The sequence below is a fragment of the Lissotriton vulgaris genome, chromosome 5, assembly GCF_964263255.1.
Source record: "Lissotriton vulgaris chromosome 5, aLisVul1.2, whole genome shotgun sequence".
Classification (NCBI taxonomy): domain Eukaryota; kingdom Metazoa; phylum Chordata; class Amphibia; order Caudata; family Salamandridae; genus Lissotriton; species Lissotriton vulgaris.
The window spans coordinates 870,978,121-871,003,723 of NC_141693.1; the positions used below are offsets into that span (position 1 = coordinate 870,978,121).

General features: G+C 45.3%; 1 protein-coding gene across 3 annotated transcripts in view; it reads left to right on the forward strand.

The window, feature by feature from the left end:
* Nucleotides 1-25,603, forward strand: part of POLR3A (RNA polymerase III subunit A) — a 319,330-nt gene that overhangs the window by 149,352 nt on the left and 144,375 nt on the right. For all 3 annotated transcript variants that reach the window (XM_086922444.1, XM_086922446.1, XM_086922445.1), the window contains exon 7: nt 23,956-24,118. In XM_086922444.1, coding sequence (XP_086778570.1) covers nt 23,956-24,118 — 163 coding nt within the window. The remainder of the gene's footprint in view (nt 1-23,955; nt 24,119-25,603) is intronic.

Below are 25,603 nucleotides of genomic sequence, written 5' to 3' on the forward strand. Positions count from 1 at the left end.
ACCACGACGATGCACTATCTCAACAAACAGGGGGGAACACGTTCGCTCTCTCTATCACGCGAATCGCAGAAAATCTGGAACTAGCTGGTGCTACACGGAATCCCGCTCAAAGCGGACTATGTACCCGGAAAAGACAATACCATCGCGGACGCCCTGAGCAGACAAAGATCCCTCTCCCACGAGTGGGAACTGAGCGACAACGCTCTGGCTCACATCTTCTCTCAATGGGGAGTCCCACGAATCGACCTGTTTGCCACCAGGGAGAACGCCAAATGCCCAAACTACGCAAGCTGGCATCCCCAACAAGGGTCACTGGGAAATGCTTTTTCCATCGGTTGGTTCAGCGTGTTTGCGTACGCTTTTCCTCCGTTTCCGATGATCCCGAGGCTCCTCAGGAAGATGAAGGCGGAGCCCTGTACCCTGATCCTGATTGCCCCGTTCTGGCCGAGGCAACACTGGTTCTCGGATCTGCTTCGACTCTCCATCAGATCACCGATTCGTCTGAGGCAGCACCCGAACCTCATAACGATGTCCAACGGACAGGTACAGCACCCGAACCTCCAATCGCTCAAGTTATCGGCCTGGCTCCTGAGCACAGAGAGTTCTGTGACCTAAATATCCCACAGGACTGCAGAGATGTCCTGGCAAAAGCGAGAGCGGACAGTACAAACAAAACCTACTCTCTCAAGTGGAAAAGGTTCTGCATTTGGTGTTCAGACCAGGGCCTGCGACCACTCGCGGTCACCCCTGAACAGATTTTACCATACCTCCTACATTTGGCACAGTCAGGACTGGCACATGCATCCATTAAGGTTCACCTGGCAGCTATCTCTAGGTTCACCAGAACTTTCACAGGACCTTCTCTGTGGTCAAGTAGGCTGGTCAAGCAATTCCTGAAAGGGCTCTACAGATCCTTTCCGAGGCCTCGGAAAGTCCCTCCGACATGGCAACAGAATCTGGTACTCAACCAACTCATGAGACATCCGTTTGAACCCATTCATAGAGCATCTATCAAATACATCTCCTGGAAAACGGCGCTCTTGCTCGCTTTAACATCGGCCAGGAGAGTTAGCGAGCTACAAGCTTTGTCCATTCAGGAACCATATATGCAGTTCAGACAGGACAGGGTGGTGCTGAGACCGAACCCTAAATTCATACCAAATGTGCCTTCGGACTTTCATCTCAATGAACCAATTGTCCTTAGGTCCTTCTTTGCGAACCCTTCCACAGCAGCAGAAAGAGCACTGCATTCTTTGGATCTCAGGAGATGCCTAAAGTTCTACCTGGATAAAACTAAGGCTCTCAGGAAGTCTTCACAACTGTTCGTGGCATACAGCAGACCAAGAATGGGCCTGCCTCTTACGAAGCAAAGCATCTCGAGATGGATCTCCTCGGCGATTGCATTCTGCCACGACAAGGCCGGACGGCCTTTGACTGATCATGTTACTGCTCATTCCACCAGAGCGATGTCCACGTCAGCAGCACTGTTCGCTGGGGTGCCAATCTTGGACATATGCAGAGCGGCGACCTGGAAGTCACTGCACACTTTCTCCAGACACTACTGCCTGGATATCGAACTTCAGAAGGATGCGGCAGTGGGCCAGGCGGTGCTTCGCCATCTCTTTCAGTGAGGTGAGCCTTCCTACATCCCGCCATCCAGGTATGCACATTCTTTGCTCTTGTGATGTTCCAATTATGCTGTCCCCATGTTATATGATAATATATGCATTGTCTAACATGTCTGCAGAAGCGACTTTACATCACACATGTGCATATCTGATTGCTAGCTACTCTGATTCAGGCATGTGAATCTATGAAAGACACCCCAAATACTGGATAAGAAATGCGTTACTTACCTGTAACAGCAGTTATCCAGTATTGGTGTCTTTCATAGATTCACATGCAACCCTCCCGCCTCCCCTGGAAGGACTCACATCCCTCTCTAACAATATTACGCCAACCTAGCTGGGTGCGTACGAAAATATGAGGGACTGAGGCTCCTCCCAGGAAGGTTCTAGAGGGAGGTCGGAGCTGATTGGCTGACTGTGAGAGTTTGGTCCTTTTTACATAAGGACAAAGAAAGGCTACTAAGGGGAGGCCCTTAGGCCTATTTTCTCTATGTATGTCTATAGGACATTACTTTTTTATGTACCGGAGGCTCCCGTCTCGACGACGGGGAATGATTCAGGCATGTGAATCTATGAAAGACACCAATACTGGATAACTGCTGTTACAGGTAAGTAACGCATTTCTTTCCTGCAAGGTCTGAAAAAGGTGTACCCTCCTGTATGGCCTCCTTCTCCGCCCTGGGAGCTGAACCTAGTACTATCAAAATTGATGGGCCCACCTTTTGAGCCCATTCATAAAGCTACTTTACAGCATATTTCCTGGAAAGCGGCTTTTTTGGTAGCAATTAAGTCAGCCCGTAGGGTGAGCGAAATTCAGGCCCTCTGTACTAAAGAACCGTATACAGTGTTTCATTTAAACAGAGTGGTGCTCAGAACGCACCCTTCTTTCCTGCCGAAAGTGGTATCAGATTTTCATGTCAATCAGTCTATCTCTTTACCCACTTTCTTTCCTAATCCCTCTACTCCAGCTGAGAGGGCGTTACACTCTTTGGACCTGAAAGGGGTTTTAAAGTTTTATCTGGACAGGTCCAAGTCTATTTGACATTCTGATCAATTGTTTGTTAACTACGGATCGATCAGAACTGGTCATGCAGCGTCGAAACGTTCCATTTCCAGGTGGATCGTTTCGTGTATCAAGCTTGCTTACCAATTGGCGCAGAAACCTCTGGGGGGTACTCCTAAAGCGCATTCCACTAGAGGTAGAGCGGCCACGGCGGCTTACCTGCATGATGTGCCAATGTCTGAGATTTGTAAAGCGGCAACCTGGAGGGCTGTCCATACATTTACCAGACATTACTGTCTAGATTCTGACACGAGAGCAGATACCCAGGTGGGCCAGGCCTCCCTGAGGAATCTGTTTAACAGCTGAGTATTTGGCTGTTATGATTTGGTTGGGTCATGTACTTCTCATTTACCTGCAGGTGGTTGATGGGCTTGCTATTCTATTCAGTGCTTATGACTATTGATGAGGATCCCCTGGAAGAGAAGGATAAGTTACTTACCTGTAATCCTAGTTCTCTTCCAGGGGTATCCTCATCAAAGTCATAAGCAACCCACCCGCCTCCCCAGGTAAATGAGTTTGGTACTATTTCAATCTTGCGGTTGAGCCCTGTCTTCAGGGTTATGCAAAGAACAACTGACCTAACTGTCACCCCTGAGGCATGATGGGAAGCCTGGGGTCATGGCTGCCTTAAAGGCACGGTGCCAGTTTTTGTTGAAAATGGTTTCATTTTCTATGCTATTGTTTTTTACAATGCAGCCTGAGGGCTAACAATGTCTATTTACAAGCACTTTTCAGGATTTATGAGTGATTTACTCATTAGAACACAAAGTTCAAAGGTTATTTGACCTAATGTGTTTTCTTTCCTTTTGTTTCCTAAATAATTGCAGTGCATGTATATGTGTTTACATTGTTTTAGCTCAGTTATGGGGCTGCATTGGTGTGAGAAAAATAATATATGTACAGACATATATGTGGAGCGAGATTTATGTGTTTTTTACATATATATTTTTATATTGTTTCCGGGGTCCCGCACATGGGCGGGAATATTCAGTGCTTATGACTTTGATGAGGATACCCCTGGAAGAGAACTAGGATTACAGGTAAGTAACTTATCCTTCCTGCCTGTCCTGATCCCCTCAGGGAAAGGGTTGCATCTTCCAGGTCTGGGGGAATCCATGGTCACATATCAAAGGTGGCTGGGTCTTTGAAGCCCCTGGCCTTGATATCCTAAATCACTAGCTAGCCTGTTGGAGACGGTGTGAACACCTTGCTCCAGTGTAGGCATTGTTTCTGACCTCCGAGAGCACGGGCACTCGCCCGGCAGGGGTCAGAAACCTGTCTGTGGTTTCAAGCTAGACGATACCAGTGAGCCAGCACACTAGACACTGGTAGGTTTTTCAGGGGACGCCTATAATGTGCCCTCGAGGCACATGTCGTAAAAAATCTAGTACTGTTAACAGTACAGATTTATTAAGACCAGGCGTTTTATACCAAACAAGATAGGTTTCAGTGAAGCTATCATGCAGCTGGGAAAAATCGTAATGACCAGTCCCTTAGTACTTAGATGGCTTCCCTGTTCACTTGTACGATCTAGTGATTGAAAAAGATAGCACATGGGCATACCTGCTCATACAGATATGCCCTCACAGATAATATAATTCACCCTGCCTTAGGGCTACAAGGCCTGCCTTAGGGGTGACTTACTGATATTACATGCAATGACTTTGACATGGCGCACAGTGAGTGTGCCATGTTGTGTTTTCAATGGCTATCTGCATGGAATTTGAGTAGGGGTCCCTTAGGGTGGCATAATAGATGCTGCAGCCCTTTGGGACCCTCTTTAGTACCCATGCCTTCGATCCAGGGGTACCATTTACTAGGAACTTACAAGGGTATTAAAGTGTGTTCCAATTGTAACACAATTAGACAATTTTACCTTTTTTTAGGGAAAGAGCACTGGTACTGGGGACCTGGTCATCAGGTGCCCAGTGCACATTCAGTCAAAAATGCATCAGTACCAGGCAAAAGAGGGTCGACCCTGTCAAAAAGAGGCACTTTCCTACACAATACAGCAGTGGTAATTTTTGAATTGGACTACTAAATATGGTACTTCAAGGTATCAACAGAATTGTTGTATTAAACCCGACTTGCTGCTCAAGTTGAATTTAAATTTTGCACAAATGGCAACTTTAGAAAGCTGACCAAATTTTCCATTGATTCTCGCTCACATTCTGCTGTCCTCGAGATAAATTTCTGTCTTCCTGAGAAGATATGTGAACGACTTTCTGGAAGGAGCACAAAAGGCCTTCCGAGGGAGGTGTGACCCTCCTCCTCGCTGGGTGATCTAGAGAGGGTGTGAGCCCAAAAGGCAACCTTTTACGGGTAAGCCACTTTTGAAGTGCATATTATAGTCCCACATGAGGGGGTCTGCTCTTTTATTTTACGAGACAAACTGGCATCTCGGACAGAGATGCCAAACTAGTTTTTCCAAGGACAGGAAGCCCTCAGGGAGTCCCATCTCTGGTCGGCTAGGAAGCTTCTCGCACCAAGAGAATGGATATGCCATGTTGGGAGTGGGCAGAAAAGTGCATTCTGGGCTAGCCAAATGCCACACTTAGCAGGAAGCCATAGCTAGGTGGGAGGAGACCAAGTAGCCGATTGGCTAGTAGTTGCCACATCCCCGAGGGCAAGAGGTGGACATAAAAGTGGCACCCCTGGCATCCGGACCTCAGCTTATTTCTGGACTGGAGAGAGTACTGAAGGACTGCCCTGCTGTTCCCTGGACCCAGCAAATAGAGGTTGCTTTCTTTTGCACCTTTGGGTATCAAAGAAAGGATTGTGTCTCTGGTATCCCGAAAAGTCACCCCAGATAGAGAAAGGGACTCGGAGTCAGTTGGCTGCCTCCCTGTTTCAGCTATAGGGTCCCAGGAGTGGCCACAGAAAGATACGAGACACCACTCAGCATCCTTGAGCATCTTCAGCATCCTGCATCCCTTTCATCAGGATGAGACCATTGATTTGTATGGCGATGCACCCTTAGACCCCAGGACTGGTCTTTAGACAGCTTTTTTGGTGAGGTAACTCTTTAGCTGGACCATATTGGTCCCTCTGACTGGCTTCCTGTCAAAGTTGATCCCCACAAGAGTGCCCTTATAGCGGTTTTCAAGATACTTGTTGTAGGAAGCTGGGTTTCTGTTGTAGTACACCCTACCCATGCCCCCCCCCAAACACACACACCTTTTTCCCAGGGCCTGTGCTCTTTCCCAAAACTATACCTTGTACCCCCAATTAGCACCTCTCTGGCCACATGTCAGTCCCTTGTAAAAGGTACCATGAGTGCCAAGAGCACTGTGGCAATTGAAGGCCTCCAAGAGCAGCAGCACTTATTGTGCCACCATTAGAGGACCTGTACCGTTGCACACTCACACTGCCATTGCAGGATGCGTGTTTTGGTGCAGAACAAAGTGAAGAGTTGACATGGCACCCTCTGTGCCATGTCTACAACCCACTGCCCTGGAAAATGTCAGCCACCCCTCTACCTGGTTGCAGTATACCAGTGGTGAGGGTAGAGGTGCATGAGCCCTGTGCCCCTTCAGTGTCTAGACCAATTCTTAGACATTATAAGTGCAGTAATGCCATTAAGAGTAATGGTGCGGGAGTTTGTCATTACGAACTCCACAGCACTATAATGGCTTTACTGAAAACTGGGAAGTTTGGTATCAAACTTCTCAGCCCATTAAACCCACACTGATGCCAGTGTGTAATTTAATGAGAAGTGCAATCAGAGGGCATCTTAGAGATGCCCCCTGAAAAGCGACCAGACTCTAGTGGGTTCCCTGACTGCCACCACGAGACATGTTGCTGGACCCCTGGGGTGGGGACCTTTGCTCCCTGAGCCCAGAAACAAAGCCTTTCCTGGGCGGAGGTGGTCACACCTCCCCCAGGCTAGAAAGAACAATATGTGGCAGGGGAGCTTCAAAGGCCTTGCCACCTTTGTAACGCGACCCTCTGCCTCTCCTGCCATCTGGAGCAGGCCCCCTTCCTGCCTCCCCTCCTTTCGGCAGGAAGACAGGCGGGAAAAATAAGCACAGCCCAGAAGGTGTGCCCACCTCTGCCAACCCCACCCCTCAGGTGGGGGAGGCGAGGTGAAGCCCACTCTTCAATGCCTGCCATTCTGCAGATGGCAGGAACTCTCCAGTCAGGATTAGGGATTGTGCCCACTGCCCTGTACCTTTGATGAGCACACCAAGGGTATAGTCACCCTAACGTCGCGTACTGACCTCGAGACCCCTAAAACGATATTTAGGATGCAACCGTAAACCAAGAAGATCGTTTCCCGCAACCTACGAAGAAGGATGAAAGAAGGCGCCCAGCAGAGGCGACTGCAGAGAAGAACTGACTTGGCCCCAGCCCTACTGGTCTGTCTGCAGTATCCAGAGATCATGTGCCAGAAGTTGCCTTGTCCTGCAGCCAGCAACCTCCAGAACCCCTGGGAGCACTGACTGCCTTCAACACTTACCTGATCTCCTGTGAACAGCTCTATTCAAAAGAAACTCCTAAGACAGACTCTGAGCCTGCTGAGGACAAAGAAACCCGACGCCTAGAACCTCCACTGCACCTGACGCCTACGACCTGAATCCGGGTAGCCCACCAATCCCAGCGAGGACCCCCCAGTGCTCCAGAGTCCGAGTACATCATTGGTTGACCCCTCCAGGAATCCCTGACGTTGCCTTCTGCCTCTGCATGGAGCCTCACCCCCAACCGCGAGAGGCCCAGTAAGGTGAAATCCGACCTCAAAAGACACCCCTGCATCCATCTGCCCTGCGCCCTGTAGAAGAGAACCCGAGTTACACCTTCGTCACTGAGCCCTCCAACTTACCTGCCCAGCTGTTGGTACCTCCTGGAAGACTTTCTGGACCGAGCCTGCAGCTAAAAACCAAAAACGGAAATACCCATTGAAAACAGGGAACCCAACGTCAAAACAGCACCCTGGACCTGGCCGCCCCTGTGCTACTTTGTGTGCTAAACCGGATCACAATTTGCCCTGAGCCTAACATCTGGAGCTTTGCTTCCACAAGCTTGTGGCCAGCTTACTCCGGCCGCCCTAGTGCCGCTGAGGGTGCTTTGAGAGTGCACCCTCGACGCTGGGGGAACCCTGGTTCGTACCCCAGAAACCCAGCTCTCACAACCAAGTACTTTCCTGTAAACCGATAACTTCATTTCCTCCCACAGGATTGCATTGACTGCTTTTCTTTAAAAATTCTTGTGTGGAGTTGGTTTATATGAAACCTTGAAAAACTGCTAATGTACAAAAACTGAATTACCTGCCCTTTGTCTAGGAAATGTCCCAGTGTGTAATCTAGAAATATCACACTGAGTACCAAAAGTAACTTAAAAAGTAATCCAAGATGTAATGTGTACAGTAATCTACAAAGGCACTGAAAAGTAATTTTGATTATTGACTTACCTGTAAATCAACCAACTGCATTTGAACCTGCATTCAACTGTAATTCACGGCATAAATCTTGCAAAGTATTATTTCACTTACCTATACCAGGCCTGACTTGGTTATAGAAATAAAATAACTACATAATATCTTCATACAAACAAAATTGGTCTGAGTTCAGTCTTTGAGTGTGTGACATAATTTCTTGCCTGACTGTGTACAACAAATTCTTAACACTACCATCTGATTAAGCCTTACTGCTCGCCCACACTACCACAAATAGAGAGTAAGGTGCCATCTACTTTTACCTCTGCCTTCATTTGGGGGTTCTTCCAGACTCTGTGCACACTATACCTCATTTTGGTATAGTATATACAGAGCCAGCTTCCTACGTTTGTGGCTAATCCCAAACCGCGAGTCACAGTAAATGACAATGGTTTATTGTACTAAGTGAAAAGCTGTGATTTATTGTTTCTTAAAAAAATTATGCTTGAGGCATGTGAGCTGTAGATCACATGCTTTGCATTAGTCTGCCATCTAGTGTTTGGTCTGGATGTTTGCACTTTGTTTTTATAGTGTTTGGTCTGGGTGTTTGCACTTTGTTTTTCTTCGAAGAAGTCTTTTCCAGTCACAAGGTAGCGTGAATCCTCCTTTGGGTGACCGTGCGCATGGGCATCGACTCTATTGTTTTTTCCCGCCGTCTGGTTCAGACATCAATTTCTGCACTCCAGTTTGACACTGTTTCTCATATTCCCCTTGGTGCGCAATCCACTACCCTTGAAGGTATAGTTTCTGGATCGCGTTCCCCATTCTCCGCGTAACGTATCGTTCAAAAAATATTTGATCGAAAAACTTGTGGTCGGTGGATTGGCTTACCCTCGTCGGGACCCCTCGCAGTCGATGGAACAGACACCATTTAAATTCTGTCTTGGGTGTCACGCTAAATATCAGCGCACCAACTTGCATGAGGTGTGCAACTTGTGTCTCTACCTGTAACACAACGAACAGGACTGAAACGCGTGCTGATCTTTTCAATCGAAGAAGAAGCTCTGTGATTGTTGGGTTCAACATCATAAAATGTGCCAACGGATATTTTTGGAGAAGATTCTGAAGAAATGTTTAACGTGCAAGGAGCTGAGGAAGAAAAGGAACACATTTCCCTGACTGAAGAATCAGACATGGAAGAAGACTCCCCTGCCCCAAAATATGCTGAAGAAGAAGGCTCCAGGATTCTCTGTTTCTTTGGGCCAAGGTCAACACTGAGAACATGTTTCCAACGCTCCGCCTTCAGGCTTGGCACCAAAACACCAGTCAAAGCCTTCCGGCTAGGGACCAAGTCAACGCCATTCAGGCACCAAACCAAAATCTTCGGCTCCAAAATCCAAGCACGTCATCGGGACGATTCCTTCGATGCCGAAACAAATCTTCGGACCTGAATACTTCGGCACGAAAGATTCTGCACCGAAATCATTTGCACCCAAAGCAAAACAGCTCCTCCCCATCCAAGGAGCTTTGTTTTGACATCCCACCTTCCAACACGGACCCGAAACAAAAATAGCTCGTCATTAATTTTAAGTCTGGTCATATCCATGCTAAATTGCCAGCTAAACGGAAACCAGAGATGAAAGAAGCTTACCACATTTTTTTTTCAACAAATTTTATTTGGTTTTTAGTTTTTGTATCATATGTGATATGTATACAGTTAGGTTATACCGTTAATGCTTTTTTTTTTATATTGCAGTCGTTCTAGTACCTGTTTTAATGCATGGCATACATATTTAATATGTCAATTTGATCAATGTTATTATAATCACATAGCATATTACACAGCATATGTACTATGATATTCATTACAGTATAATTTACCCAAATGTTTCCAAACCCCGAAGCTTACCACATTTCCCTCAAAAAGAAAGATGTGGCTACTAATCCTCCCCCTCCTTTTTGCCCACCTTCCCCACTCAACCCTAACTTACTCATTACCTCTACACATTCACCGCAGTCACCTGACCACCAAGGTGACTGGGATGGGGATGCAATGCATCCGATGACAATGATCCCGATGCATGTGATGATTATAATACAGATCCTAACACTGAAAACGAACCGGATCTATACTCTACAAAACCGTCTCCAGCTGATGAAAATATAGGGTTTATAGAACTAATTAATAGGGCTGCTCAATATCACGGACTTCAGCTTCCCAAAGAAACTATGGAGGAGGATTTTCTTTTCGAAACCCTAAGTTCTTCTTAAAGATCTACTTGCACACTACCTATGCTTAAGGGCATGCTCAAACATGCAGACGATTAAGCATGGGCGGAAAATCAGTTTCGCTCGCGGATTTTGCGGATTTTCGGTAAATTCGCAATCCGCGAGATTCGCGAATCTCCCGCAAAATCCGCAAATCCGCGAGCAGCGGATTTTGCTCGCACTGCTCGCACTGTTCGCGTGAGTTCGCGGCTTCCCAGTACAACTTCGCGCCCCGCGAATAAGTGCAAAATTGCAGAAATACGATCTTAGCAAAACTGAAACTACTTACCAGGTTCAAAAGTTCAGGCTCATCATTAGTAGCCATTTCCTGTAGTGCTTCCTGAGGGGCCCCTCCAGAGTTCAGTTGCCAGTTGCAACTATTATGTGACCCTGCTCTGAACCTCAGAATAGTTACACATATGCCACAAAGGTCCTGAATTACAGCTAAGGGAGACAAGCAGGAGCCAGGCTGGAGGTTCAAATCCATTAATCAGCCCCTAATTCATTATTGTCAGTTGGGGCAGGGCAGGTGTTGTAACTAATTTTTTAACAATGAAAGCACTTAGCAAGTGCAAAAGATCACTAATCAGGAAGCACTAAGGAAGCAGGTGCCAGCTAAAAAAATATTCTGTGACACATTAATCAGCCCCAAATTAATTCAGGTCACTTGAGGCAGGGAAGGTGTGCTTGCGTTGCCACAATAATGTACACTGACTGGACAACCAGAGGGTGCTGTGATGAAACAGAGGGTGGCATGGGTGGGCCAGAGGGTGGCATGAGTAGTCAGAGAGTGGCAGTGGTGACAGAGAGTGGCAGTGATGAAGAAGAGTGTCCCAAACAGGCTGGACACGTATAAACAACAAGTTCGCGAAACTTGCGACCCGACAGGTAAGTTCGCAATTTGCGACATTGTACAAAACCCTCGCGAACTCGCTGAAACCTGCGCAAACACAAAAAAAAAAAATCCGCAGATTTTGCGGATTGCGAGTTCGCAAATCCGCAAAATTCGCGAACGCGAGATTCGCAAAATTCGCCCATGCTTAGTATTCAAAGACCCTTTGCATGTTAAATTGCTAACAACACGAGTAGACAAAAAATACAAACCTGCACCTACAGACCCTGTCTACATTAAAGGCTAACTTCACTTAGACTCCCTAGTGGTTTCTAACGCACGCAAAAAAGCAAACTCTCAAACCTCAGGAGATGCCACTCCTCCTGACAGGGAGTCGAAGCTTTTAGATGCCTCAGGCAAAAGAGTAGCTGCAGAGGCTGCAAATTACTGGTTTATTGCCAACATACAGGCTCTGTTAGAGAGATATGACAGGCTCACTACGACGAATTGGAACAATTGTTCCAATTCTTCTCAGATGAACACAGATCAAAGGCACATGATTTAATTCATGAGGTAAATTTAATTTCCAACACTTCTATTAGATGTACATTAGACGCAGCTGGCACGGCCACTTGCGCTGTCAACACCAGTGTTCTTTTAAGACGACATGCCTGACTGAGAATTTCAGGGTTTAAACCTGAAGTCCAGGTTTCCATTTTAAACCTACCCTTTGATAAACAACACCTCTTCGGTCCTTTGATGGATAATTATTTAGAAAAGATGAAAAGGGACATAGAGGTAGCAAAATCTATGGGGGCTTTGCAGTCCCCAGCTGGTTCAGGATTCCTTTCGCCGCTCCTTTTACAGGGGAGGCTCAAAAAATATCTCCACAGACACCTCCTCTTCTTATAAAGGCAACAATCAGTCACCCTCTTCCAGAGGTTACTTTAGAGGAGGATTTCGGGGCAATAATGGCAAGGGAAGGGGCAAAGGTAACACACCTCGTACTTCCCCTGCAGCGAACCATCAGTGACTTGCCTCCTCTTCTCCCGATCAATGCACACCCATCGGTGGACGTCTCTCTTAATTTCTTCCCTTCTGGAATACTACCACTCCAGACATATGGGTTCTAGAAATTATCTTATCTGGTTATTGCCTGGAGCTTACCAACAATCCCCCAAACATTCCTCCATGAACACCCAAAATGTCACCAGAGCATCTGGAGCTTCTCAAACAAGAAGTTCACTCGACTGCAAAAGGGAGCTATAGAGCCCGTCCCATTACACTATCAAGAACTCGGGGTATACTCCTTATACTTTCTTGAACCCAAAAAAGATGGAACTCTCAGGCCTATATTAGACCTCAGAGACGTAAATCTCTACATTCAATTGGACAACTTTCACATGGTAACACTCCAGCAATTGCTCCCACTGCTTGAGCAAGGCGACTTTCTATCTACTCTGGATTTAAAGGACTCATGTTTCCATATTCCAATACATCCCGCTCTCCACAAATCCCTCAGATTTGTGGTAGTGGGAAAGCATTACTAGTTCAAAGTGCTCCCATTCGAAGTAACCACTGCTACAGAGTATTCACCAAATGCCTGGCAGTCGTCGCTGCACATCTGCGAAGACAACCTAGTCATGTCTTGCGATACTTAGACGACTGGCTCATCAAAGCCAGCACTCTCACAAAGTGTCTGCAGTACACTCAAAGAACAGTACAATTACTGCACGACCTCGGGTTCATAGTAAATCTGTCAAAGTACCATCTCCAGCCCTCCAATACGCAGACATATCTGGGAGCCACCCTAGATGCACAAAAAGCTCTAGCCTGTCCCAATCCAGCCAGAATTCACAATAGTAAGGCTCTAATTTCCAGCTTTCAGCCCAACCACTCATTACCAGCTCATGATAGCTCCATATGCAAGACTTCAAATGCGTCCCCTTCAGGAATGTTTAGCATGTTAATGGAATCAGTCTCTGGGTCAATTAACAGATCTAGTGTTGGTAAATTGGCCGCACTCCTTGCTCTCTGCAGTGGTGGAATCCACAGAACCTTTCCAAAGGGTGGCTTTTCATCGACCCAATTCCCCAGACAGTGCTAACAGCGGACGCATCGCTCAATGGTTGGGGAGTTCATCTCCAAACTCAAACAATATAGGGACTGTGGAGTCAAAACCAACTCTACAGAAATCATCTAGAGTCTAGAGTTGCTAGCAGTCTTTCTAGCGCTCAAACCCTTTCAGACTCGCCTTGTAGGCAAAGCTGTCCTGATACGCACAGACAACATGACAGCCATGTATTACATACTGAAGCAGGGGGGACATACTCGCTCCAACTGTCACACCTTGCACAAGCCATTTGAAAGTGGGACATTCCTCACAAGATTTATCTCATAGCGGAACACCTCCCAGTAGTGAACAATCAGATCGCAGATCTGTCAGCAAAGACAAAGACAACAGATCCACGAGTGGGGCCTTCACCCTCAAGGTCTCCCATTCTTTCAGATGTGGTGCTTCACAGACATAGATCTGTTCGCCACACACTAAAATGCCCAAACTTTGCTTCCATGTATCCACACCCATTATCCAACGGCAATGCTCTATGGATAAACTGGTCAGGGATATTTGCCAACGCTTTTCCGCCTCTCCCAGTGATCCCACTAGTGGTTCGGATTCTCAGACAAACATCCCTCACACCAATCCTGGAAGCTCCCACATGAGCCCGTCAACCCTGGTTTGCTACCCTGCTGGAGCTCTCAGTAGTTCCTCATCTCATCAAAAACTACATCTCACATCCAGTCTCTACACACAGAGCCATGGAGAGATAAGACATCCAGAGCCCAAGCCTCTCAACCTTGATATCTGGCACCTGAAATCATAGAGTTTGGCTACCTCCGTCTTCCACCAGATTGTATGACTATCATTAAAGAGGCCAGAAGACCTACTGCAAGAGCGTGCTAGGCAGAAAAATGGAAGCGGTTTGTTATTTATTGTAATAACAACCACTTCATGCTTCAGTTCAAAATATCATTTGTTATTTACTGCATTTGCAGCGATCAAATCTAGCATATACACATATACGTGTACATCTCGCTGCAATAGCTGCATGCCTTCAAAATAGACAACATCGGTCTCTTTTCAGAGTGCCTGTTATCAAGGCTTTTATGGAAGGATTAAAAGAGTTATTCCACCAAGACTTCCACCTGCCCCAGCGTGAAATCTTAATATTGTCCTTACCAGACTAATGGGTCCATCCTTTGAAACATTGCATAAATGTGAACTGCAATTTCTCACTTGGAAAGTTGCTTTCCTCATTGTTATTACATCACTGAGGGGAGTAGGTGAGCTTCAGGCACTAACCATAGAAGAACGATTCTACAAGTACCTCGCAGCGAGGTGGTTACACCAGTATTGAAACTTTCAAAGATTCACATGCTTGAATCATTCCCCATTGTTGAGCTGGGAGTCCCCGGTATTATTAAAAGAAATGTACTATTATACTTAGAACATAAGGCCCTAGGCCTTAAACAAGTTTGTAACATATCTATCGCCTTTAGTACAAAAAAGGACCACACTTAGAACCAGCCAATCAGTAGACACCACCCTGTAGAACCTTCCTGAGAGAAGCTCCAGTCCCTCACATTTTCTACCGCACGTCGTGCTAAGGGAGTCTCCACTGAGCTCTGCTTAGTTTTTCTTCTATTCTCTCTCTTTTGGCGTATTTTTTCAGTCAGGTTTGCTACCAACTTAGTAGATCTGTCTTGACGTGATTTAAACTGACGCCCACCATGTCAGATATGCCTAAAAAAAGGTCTCTTCAGAGCCTGTGGCACTTGCAGGAAGAAAATACTTCATATTGATAAACTCAAGGACTGCCTTTATTGCCTGTATTCTGAATAAAAACCTAAGGATTGCAAGGTATGTCAGACTTTCTCCACAAAGACTTTGAAATATCATGAAGGGAGGCTTCTTTTGTGGCTTCAGAGACTTAAAAACAGGGACACAGTGGTCTCTGATGAGGAGAGTGAAACTTCTTCTAAATCTTCCACTAAAATGCCTAAAAAAAGACCTTTAGATGACCCTGTGGGTTCGTCGTCGCAGCTTCCTATGAAAGCGCCAAATACTTAATCTTCTTTTTCTCAAAAGCAGTCTGTGTCTGCTAGCAAAGTTTCTCACAAAGAAAAGAAAACTTTGTCTACGAGAAAGCCAAATACAGGACCTTCTACTCCACCTATGAAGCTGAAGCATACCTTCTAGAAGCCTACTTCAGCTCCACAGATGGGCAGCTTATTGACGACAGCTCAGTCGACGAGGAAATCCTCCCCTGAGGTGAATCTGGTCACATCAATGGTGTCTTCAGTCTCTACCGTCACTGTCTCTTCAGCATCGATGTCTTCGTTGACGATGACATCGTCGTCAGGACTGGCTCCTTTATCGTCGACGAAGCAGATTGTCTCTTCGAGGTCATCATTGTGGTTGAAAGGCAAATTCCCGACGACTGGGCATTCGTCGATGACACAGCTCTCGCAGTTGACCTCGTAGACGGGGACCTTGATTTCATTGTCGTCGACGGGGCGACCGTCGTCAACAGCGGAAGTGTCATCGGCGGTCTTGACAGTATCCACTCAATTACCGTCGACGAAGATCCCTGTCTCCGACTGTTCGTCGTTGTTGGAGGCAATTCCGTCGATGGACCAGAAGAAACCGCCCTAGTCGACAAAGGAGATTCCTTTGACTATCCAAGGTTTGGCCATTAAGCAGAATTCGTCGACAGGCTCATCCACGACACCATCGACAAGAAAATAAAAATTGCAAAAAATTGCAAAAATTCAACTGACACCAGCATTAACTTCACCTAGTCAGGTGCAAGCTGTTTTGCCATCCCAATTTCTGGAAGAGGAAGATGAGGAAGAGTGATCTGAGGACGATAGTCTTTTTGGGGCAGTTTTAAGCCAATCGGACCTTAATGTCAAATAGCAGGAAGATTCTGATGATGACGAGCATTATGGTCATTAGTATTACCATTCACAGCAGCAATTTCAACAACAAGACATAGTGTACCTTCCATCAAATATGATGACTAATTTACAATTTATTCTGGCAGACTATAAGAGGAGGTTTCCTCCAGAGGAGAGTATCCAACAAGCTCCTCCTCCTTCCCTGCCTTTCCTTCCACAGGCAAGGGCTCGCTCTCCTCCAGCTGGGGTCCCCAATTGGTCATTGTTCTCCTCAAGTGGCTCCTGTGCAACAGTTATCGTCTTCTGAAGAGGAAATGTAAAGAGAACAAGGAAAGATTAATCATCATGAATGGGATTCCTACATTATTCTCACCCTGGCATATCCATCTCTCCCACAAGTGGATTCACATCCCGAAGATATTGGGGGCTTCCATAATCTTCTGGAGATAGCGGCAAAACGCTTTGATCTACCAATGCCTGTGCAACCACAGGATTGTTTTCTATATGATTTTAAAGAACCTCACAAAAAAATGGTAAGATCTATGCCTGTTATGGATTACATTTGGAAAGAAGGACTGAGAATAATGCAAAATCCAGCTACTGTTCTACCAGTGTTGCCAAGGCTGGACAGAAAATATAAAGCTCTGGATGACGCTCCCACTTGCTTAATAGGTCATCCAAAACCAGATTCAGTGATCTCGCAAGCAGCGCAGAGACTATCTAAGAATCCTTCAGCTCCTCTGACAGCTCCTCCTGATCAAGAAGGCAGAATTCTTGACAACATCGGGAAGCGTTTTTCATCTGTCAGCCCTGACAGTACGTGCTGCAAATTCTCTGTCTTTACTGGGCTGTTATAATAGGCAAATGTGGTCGTATATAACACCATTCCTGGACAGACTTACACCAGAGGACAAGGAGGATGCTAAGAAGATTCTTCTTGAAGGCGAGCGGTCCGCCTCTGAAGTAATAGACTGCGCTTTGGCTGTAGTGTCTACTGGCTTCCAGAGCTACCAGGAGCGGCCGTCTTGAGGCGTCCAGGTTGGCTGAAAGCCACTTCATTCAGACCTGGAGTACAAATGAAGATTCTCGATCTACCGTATAATGGAGAAGAATTGTTTGGCTGCCACATCGATGAAGCTTTACAAGCTATTAAGAAAGACACGGCTAGGACATTAGGTACTTTACTGTACAAGAAAATGCCTTTTCATTGCTCCGAGGAAAAGGTTACCAATCGTTCAGAGGAGGCTACCAACAATCTCATTACCCAGTCTATTCTTCCTCTGCTTAACAATATAGGCCCCAGTTTACGGCTGCTTAAATATAAATTGAAATGTAAATTGATACTTGTATAGCGCACTCACCGCAAGGGTCTCAAGGCGCTTGTGCGAATACCGCTGTGGAACCCATCCTGGCTTTCCCTGTGAGGCGTCCACTCCTGGGCACCCCCAAGGTGGAGGCCAGGCATCCTTAGCGTTGTGGGGCCGTTGTGGAGATTAAGCAAGCTATTGCCCAAAGTTGCAGAGTGGGACTCCATGATTGGAATAGGCACTGAGGCGAGAATTATCAGGTCAGTGGAATTTTGAGCCCAACACCCGCCAAGGCGGGGAATTGAACCCTGGTCCCGGGCCAGACCTCTGCATCAGGGTCTGCCGCTCTAACCATTGAGCCACACTTCTCCATCTCTCCTGGCTGCTTACAACAAGGCTTCCTTTAGAGGAAAACCAGGACGCCAGGGCAAAGAGACCGGTCACCGCCAATGACCTCTCACTGCTGACTGCCTCTATCCTGCCTGTTCCATCCTCGGTGGGTGGCAAAATATCTCATTATTTATTATGTAATGGTCTAACATCGGACAGATGGGTCCTAAATCTAATCCAATTCAGACACTCTTTGAAATTTATAAGGATCCCTCCACCTACTATTCCTCTGCCCCGCTTTCAAAAGCACCTGCATCTCTTAAAGATAGAAGCAACCAGAGTGTTGCAGAAAGGAGCAATAGAACGAGTTTCTCTCAAACAAAAAGGGAAAGGTTAGTACTCCTCTTTCTTCCTGATCCGAAAGAAGTTAAAGAAGTGGAGACTGATCTTGGATCTAAGGAACTTAAACAAATTCCTCAAAAAACAATTGTTCTGCATGATCTCTATTCAAGATGTGCTACACCTTCTCAACTGAAACAATTATATGGCGTCTCTGGACTTCCAGGACACCTACTTTCATATACCCATATGCCAAAAGCACAAAACATTTCTAAGATTCACAGTGGCCGATACTAATTTTCAATTCCGCGTCCTACCTTTCAGACTAAAATCTGCTTCCTGCATCTTCACGAAGTGTCTAGCGCCAGTTGAAGCTTATTTAAGGCAACAACATCATCACATTTTTCCTTACCTAGACGACTGGCTTCTCAAGGCCCCCACTTACAAAGCAGAAAGGGCATCCACCAAAACCTGTCTGCAGCTATTCAAGAAACTGGGCCTCACTTTAAATGTAGAGAAATCGATTCTGCAACCATCCTGTTGGCTGTTCTTTCTAGGCGCTCTCCTGGACACCACGGAAAACAAGGCGTATCCTACTTTGGAGAGACAACAAAGGCTAATATCCTTGGAAAAACGGGTCCAAAAAAGGGGGTTTCTTTCCGTTCGCCTCTTCAAATCTCTCCTAGGAATGATGTCTTCTTGTATTCCCCTCATATCTCACTGCTGGTTCCACATGCGTCCTCTTCAGGCAGCTTTAAGCGAGCAATGGGTACAGACAGAGGGCACATTCGACAATCTGATCCGAATCACTCCATCCATGATAGTTGCTTTGGACTGGTGGAGACAACCTCGCTAGTTATCACAGGGTTTACAGTTCCTATCCCAAGCTGCTCCTCTAGTGTTCACAACAGATTTATCCCTGGAGATCTAGGGAGCTTTTCTCCAAGATTTGCAGGTCAGCGGAAGATGGGCATCTTCCCACTGAGATCTTCATATCAATCTTCTAGAGTTGAGAGCAGTTTTCATGGCGCTTCAAGCGTTCCTGCCGAGAATACAAAACACATTGGTGCTTGTCAGAACAGACCATACCATCACAATGCACTACCTCAACAAACAAGGAGGGACGAGGTCTCTCCTGCTCTCTCAGGAATCCCAGCTGAACTGGTGCTAGGCGATTCATCACAAGGCGCATCTATCAGTAGAGTACGCTCCAGGAAAACAGAACATCATAGCAGAACGTTGAGCAGTTTTAAGACCACCCGCCATGAGTGGGCATTGGATCAATGCACTCTTGAAAACATATTCTCCCAATAAGGCAAGCCGAACATAGATCTGTTCGTAACACCAGACAACGCGAAATGCTGGTACTTTGCAAGTTGGCGTCACCATCAGGGTTCATGGGGGAATGCCTTTTCAATAGCTTGGTCAGCATTTTTACTTAAGCCTTTCCCTCAATTCCTCTCCTTCCACGAGTACTGAAGAAGTTAAAAGCGGAACCCTGCAAGATCATTCTAATAACACCAGCATGGCATCGCCAGCACTGGTGCACAGAACTTCACCTACTTTCAGTCAAGCTTCCGATCCATCTCAGACCAATTCCGTCTCTTTTGACAATGAACTAGGGGCAAGTATGCCACTTGAACCCCAGTTCTCTGAACTGGTCAGTCTGGCTCCTGAGTTCCAGGAATTTCAACACTTAAAGATCCCACAGGAATGTAGACAAGTGCTGGCGAGAGCAAACACAGACAGCACTAAAAGGACTTACTTGCTTAAATAGAAGAGGTTCTGCATGTGGTGTACATCTTCTAAAGTCAATCCTCTCCACTCGCCTCCAGAGGAAGTCTTTCCTTATCTACTCCTGGTGCGCTCTGTCTTAGCTCACGCATCAATTAAAGTACATTTAGCTGCCATCTCTAGTTTCCGCAGATCAGCTCATGTTCCGTCTCTGTGGTCCTGTAGACTGGTCAAGCAGGTTCTTAAAGGTCGGTTCAGGATGTTTCCCCCAGTTAGGGCACCTCCTCCCACATGGCAGCTGAATACGGTGCTGAGTCAACTAATGAAACATCCTTTTGAGCCGGTTCACAAGACTGATATGAAGTTCCTATCCTGAAAAGTGGCTCTCCTCCTAGCTCTTACTTCAGCGAGAAGGGTTGGTGAACTCAAGGCCTTTACCACCCAAGCGCCTTTCTATTCAATTCAATTAGGACAAATGTATTCTACAGACAAACCCCAAGTTCATCTCCAAAGTTCCATCCGACTTTCACCTCAATGAGCCGATTGGTAGAATGATTTCAAAACAAACACACAGATTGCAGCGGAGCGTGCTCTACACTCTAGCTGTTAAAAGGTGCCTGAAATTTTACCTGAACAGGACAAAATCATTTCTCAAGTCGAATCAACTTTTACAGTGTACAGTGCACCTAGGAAAGGTTTCCCTATTACTAAACAGAGCATTTTCAGATGGATATCGAGTGCCATTGTTTTCTGTCATCAGCAAGCGGGCTACCCTCTGATGTCCAGAGTACGTGCCCACTCTACTAGAGCAATATCCATGTCTACAGCGCTGTTTGCAGGTGTGTCCCTGCCTGACATTTGTAGAGCAGCAACTTGGAGAACAACACACACCTTCACCAAGCACTACTGCCTGGACACTGAGAATAAGCGAGATGTGGTGGTAGGACTATGGGTTCTTAGACATCTTTTTCAATAAGGGGAGCATCTTTTGCTTTAAATCCTTCCCACCATCCTCTACTGTCTTACATTTTTGATGATTTATGGTATACATGATTACTTTCTATGATTTTACTGGGGTTTCTATATGAGTATATTAAGGTATGCAGCCTGTACTATTTTGAGTGCCTATCTGCAGTTAATATATGACACAAACATGTGTTTCCCACTGCTAGCTCCTCTGGTTCCAGCATGCAAATTTATGAAATTCCAATACTGGAGTAAGAAACCAGTTACTTACCTGTAACTGTAGTCCTCCAGTATTGGAATCTTTCATAGATACACATGCAACCCGCCCACCTCCCCTGGAGAAGGCTCAATTTGATATCTCTGTTTTTTCTATCTACACTCACTTGTGAAAATCTGAGGGACTGGAGCTTCTCTCAGGAAGGTTCTACAGGGTGGTGTCTACTGATTGGCTGGTTCTAAGTTTGGTCCTTTTTTTTACTGAAGGAGAGAGATATGCAACATTTTTTAAGGCCTGGGGCCTTATGTTCTATGTATAATAGGATATTACTTTCAATAATACTGGGGACTCCCATCCCGACATCGGGGAATGATTCAAGCATGTGAATCTATGACAGATTTCAGTACTGGAGAACTACAGTTACAGGTAAGTAACGTTTTCTTCTTTGCACTAACCCTAAATTTCTAACCAATCTTTTGAGTTGCCTGTGTTCTTTCCTCAACCAGATTCAGTGGCAGAACAAGCTCTACACACCTTAGATGTTAAACAAGTATTACTGGACAAAACCTTTTCGTAAAACTAAACAACCATTTGTTGCTTTTGCTCCACCAGACAAAGGCAATCCCCTTTCTAAATCGGGTATTGCACGCTGGATAGTCAAATGTATTCAGACATGTTATGCAAATGCAAAGATAACTTTACCAATTCCCCCTACAGTGCATTTCATTCACAAAATAGGGGCTTCTATTGCTTTCTTAGGAAACATTACCATAGTTGACATCTGTAAAGCTGCAACATAGTCTACACCACACACATTTACAAAACACTATTGTTTAGATGTATTAGCCAGACAGCAAGCTAATGTAGTCCAGGCAGTTCTACATACACTCTTTCAAACCACTGCAACAGCTACAGGTTAGCCACCGCTTTGGGAGATTACTGCTGTATAGTCTATGCAAAGCATGTGATCTACTTTTTAAGGACAACAAGGGAACCCAAAGGAGTCAGTAAGGGACCTTGGAAATAAATACTATTAAGGCAACAGTGGTCCCTTACAAGCATTAATATTTAATCAATAAATATAGATAAAGTCGTTACTATATTGCAAATGACATACCCAGCCGGGCAGAGGTCTTGGTATTTACTTTTCAGTCAATGTAAAACATAATTCCCACACAATATACAAGACAGGGCACAAGTCTGCACCCAGTTTATCACACAGACAAAAGGGAAACAATTAAAAGGAAACAAACAAAAGGGCTTATAGGCAAAAGCTTAGCGTTCTGTAAACTTGTTAATCGCACAGCTTAGATTATGAAACAGAACAATATTGACACCTTCACACTTTTAGAGGGCATATAAGTAATTCCATGTGTATACGGTGCACATAGTTGTCGACGGCGTTTCGATCCGTTTACCACATTGTACGGATCTCATCAGGACATGTAATGTATGCCTAATAGTAAAACTGCCTCATTTGTCATTGTGCAAGCCAGCGAGATCGAGGCTTGGTGGTATGCGGGTTCAAGGAGTATTCAAATAATTAACTATAGAGACAAGGTGGTGTCAGTCAGATAAAGGAGTGCTTCGGTGAGACCGGAGCATGGAGTGGGCGCTGGAGAGCCGTGAGCTAAATGCCAGCTAGGCAAGGTCAAATGAACCACAGTCGAAAGAAGGAAGAAGGACGTTTGGGTTACCCGGTTCAATGACCGATAGTGAGTAATCCCGGTGCTGCTCAATCAGCTCGCTTGCCTCGAACGGAAAAGGCTACTTACCCAGTATGCATCTGTTCTTGGCATGTAGAGCTGTAGATTCACATGAACCCACCCGCCTTTCCGGGTACCTGTACCTGTTCCAGTACTATCTTACTTAGATACATATGCATGAACATCTCTATTCTACTCTTGCTAACTTCATTCACACCCTCTGCGTGAAAACAATCTCGACAATCCAGTGGATGCCCATGCACACTATCACCGAAAGGAGGAGTCCCCTACCGCATGAGTGGAAAAGATTTCTTCGAAGAAAAACAAAGTGCCAACATCCCAACCCAACACTAGATGGCAGACTTATGCAAAGCATGTGAATCTACAGCTCTACATGCCAAGAACAGAGGCATTTTCCATCTCTGAATCCCCAAGTATATGTTTGTTGTTGAGGTGTCTATTTAAAGCTAAGAATACAACCTATTTATATAAATTGGTGTTGGATTTGTTTTGCATTGCGTTTTCTTCCTATTCAGGTGTTTTGGTATTTCTTAACACTTTACACTTGTTCCTTTGTCAAAGCTTGACTGCTGTAAGGCATAGGCTCCCAGGACTGAGCTAAGATTTTATAAATAAACTAGTTGAGCATGTCTCCACTTCTCAGAAACACCACACCATGGTTTTCTGTGTTGGCAGAGTGGTACAGCAGTGAAATAGCTTGGAATCTGAACTACCCTTAAACTCTGCAAATGTGGAGTTGTTCGCATGTGCGCACTATATTTCCTGCTGTAGTCAGAGGCTTCATTTCCCAGTGGTTTCATTGCGGCACCTTGAACAGCCACAATTTTTTCACAATGATACTTAGTAGTTAGTCCACTGTGTATGCTGTTGAAAGTCACTTATTGGAAACCAGACGCATATTTAAGGCAATTAACGTTTTGGGTTATATAGCAGCACCAATATCTCTGATGAGCGATCAAATTGCATTCTATTGCAGACTTCCTTAGACTGTACACGGTTGTGTCTGGGAATTTGTTGCATCAACATGCATAAAGCCCAGGTCATGGATAGCCTCAGACACTTTCAAGTAAAATTAAGAGCGGAGCGCACAGTGCTTGGGATTAAGTATTGAATATTGTTACATCTAATAAGTAGGAAGGAATATTTATTTGATGTATATTAAATAGTTATTCTTGCAGCTCACCACTCTGCTCATCCCTTTTTGCTTCCAGCATCGGATAACAGGAGCTAAAACGCAGATGATAATAGAGGACTGGGACTTCCTACAGCTACAGTGTGCCTTGTACATCAACAGTGAACTGTCGGGCATCCCTCTGAATATGGCTCCCAAGAAGTGGACTCGAGGATTTGTGCAGAGGTTAAAGGGAAAGCAGGGTATGTGTTAATGAAAATGTGGCTTCTGAGTTTGTCAATCCCTTGCCAGCTTTTTGCAAATATTGTAAATATTTCTTATTGACCAAAGAAAAAGCTTGGTGTAGATTTGGTGTCTCTGTAGATTTTCCCACTGACTTACTTTGTTGGCATTTTGAGTTCAGTTGAAAGTAAATAATTTGGTAGAATTAAGATCTGTAGTTAGGTACAGTAAAAATACCTTGCTTAACTTTAAGAAACAAACCTTAGAAATCCACTGAAACAACAAAGGCTAAAGTGATGTTATAGTTAGGTGAAAATGTCAGTTAAAACATAACATTTTACATGGAAAAAAACATAAAAATTCCCCAGTTGTACTTAACTGAACTAATTATAACTTGCATCCCAGCCATACACTGTGTATTATCTTGCATATTACATAACTCATGACAAGTTCAAAGACTTTATTGATGACATCACTGATGACCATTGAAATGATAATATTGGTGTCATCTCTGGTGATATCATCCAGTGAATTTGACAGTTTGCAATATGCTTCTGACACTAAAAGATATTTATGATCTACATCTAGAGGAACATTTCTGTTAGTTTTCTACTCCTAATGAACGTTTTTGCAATATTCCTGGACTTACAGAATTGTCTGTCTTTAGGAAGTGTGTTCTTGGTGAAGTTTTGTGCACTAGGGAAAGTCTGTATTTAGTAGGGGACTTGACTACATACTCTACATAATTAGGTTTGTGGATGTGGAAGGACTGGCCTTTTCATAGCTGAGAACAGGGTTAATGAAGACTGGATAATACGAGCTTGCCTATCTAATAGGACTTGGATGTCTGGAGGGATTGGACACTCTGAATAGCTTTATACAAGGCAAGGCTGTGCGCGTACGAGTGGCTCACCCACCCAGTTGGTTTGCAACCCCCCACCCCCAGTTGCTTTGCAATCCCCCCACACACACCCCACCCCCCATCCACCTCTGCAGCTTACTGGAAAGTTTTCAGGGTGATTCCTGAAGCTTGGGCTGAGAAAAACGAGCATTCCCTATGCAATTTCCCATAGCAAATATTTTTTTTTAAATTTGTTTTTATTAGAAATGCAAAATAAAACAACGTAACAGACGTCGGGTGAAAATACAGTTTCTTCAGTACCAGGGTGACAACGTCTCGACATAGGATGTAATTCAATGATATTCCATAATTAGAATCCATTGGATTGTGGCCCTTCTGCTTAGTCTTATTTCAGGTGGTTCACATATCCCCCCTCTGTAGTCATTCCATGCTCCCCAGATCTTCCCCCACTTGCCCGAGCAACCCCTAGCGACATATAAAAAAATTTCCCTTAGCATGCACCAGTCTAAATCCTCAGCCCACTTTGTAAAACCGGGCGCTCGAGATGCCCCCCACAATTGCGCTATATTTCTTTTGGCCACCATGCACGCCAGTGTCACCCACTGTTTCTGATATGTATTAAGATCTGTGGGTTCCCACACAT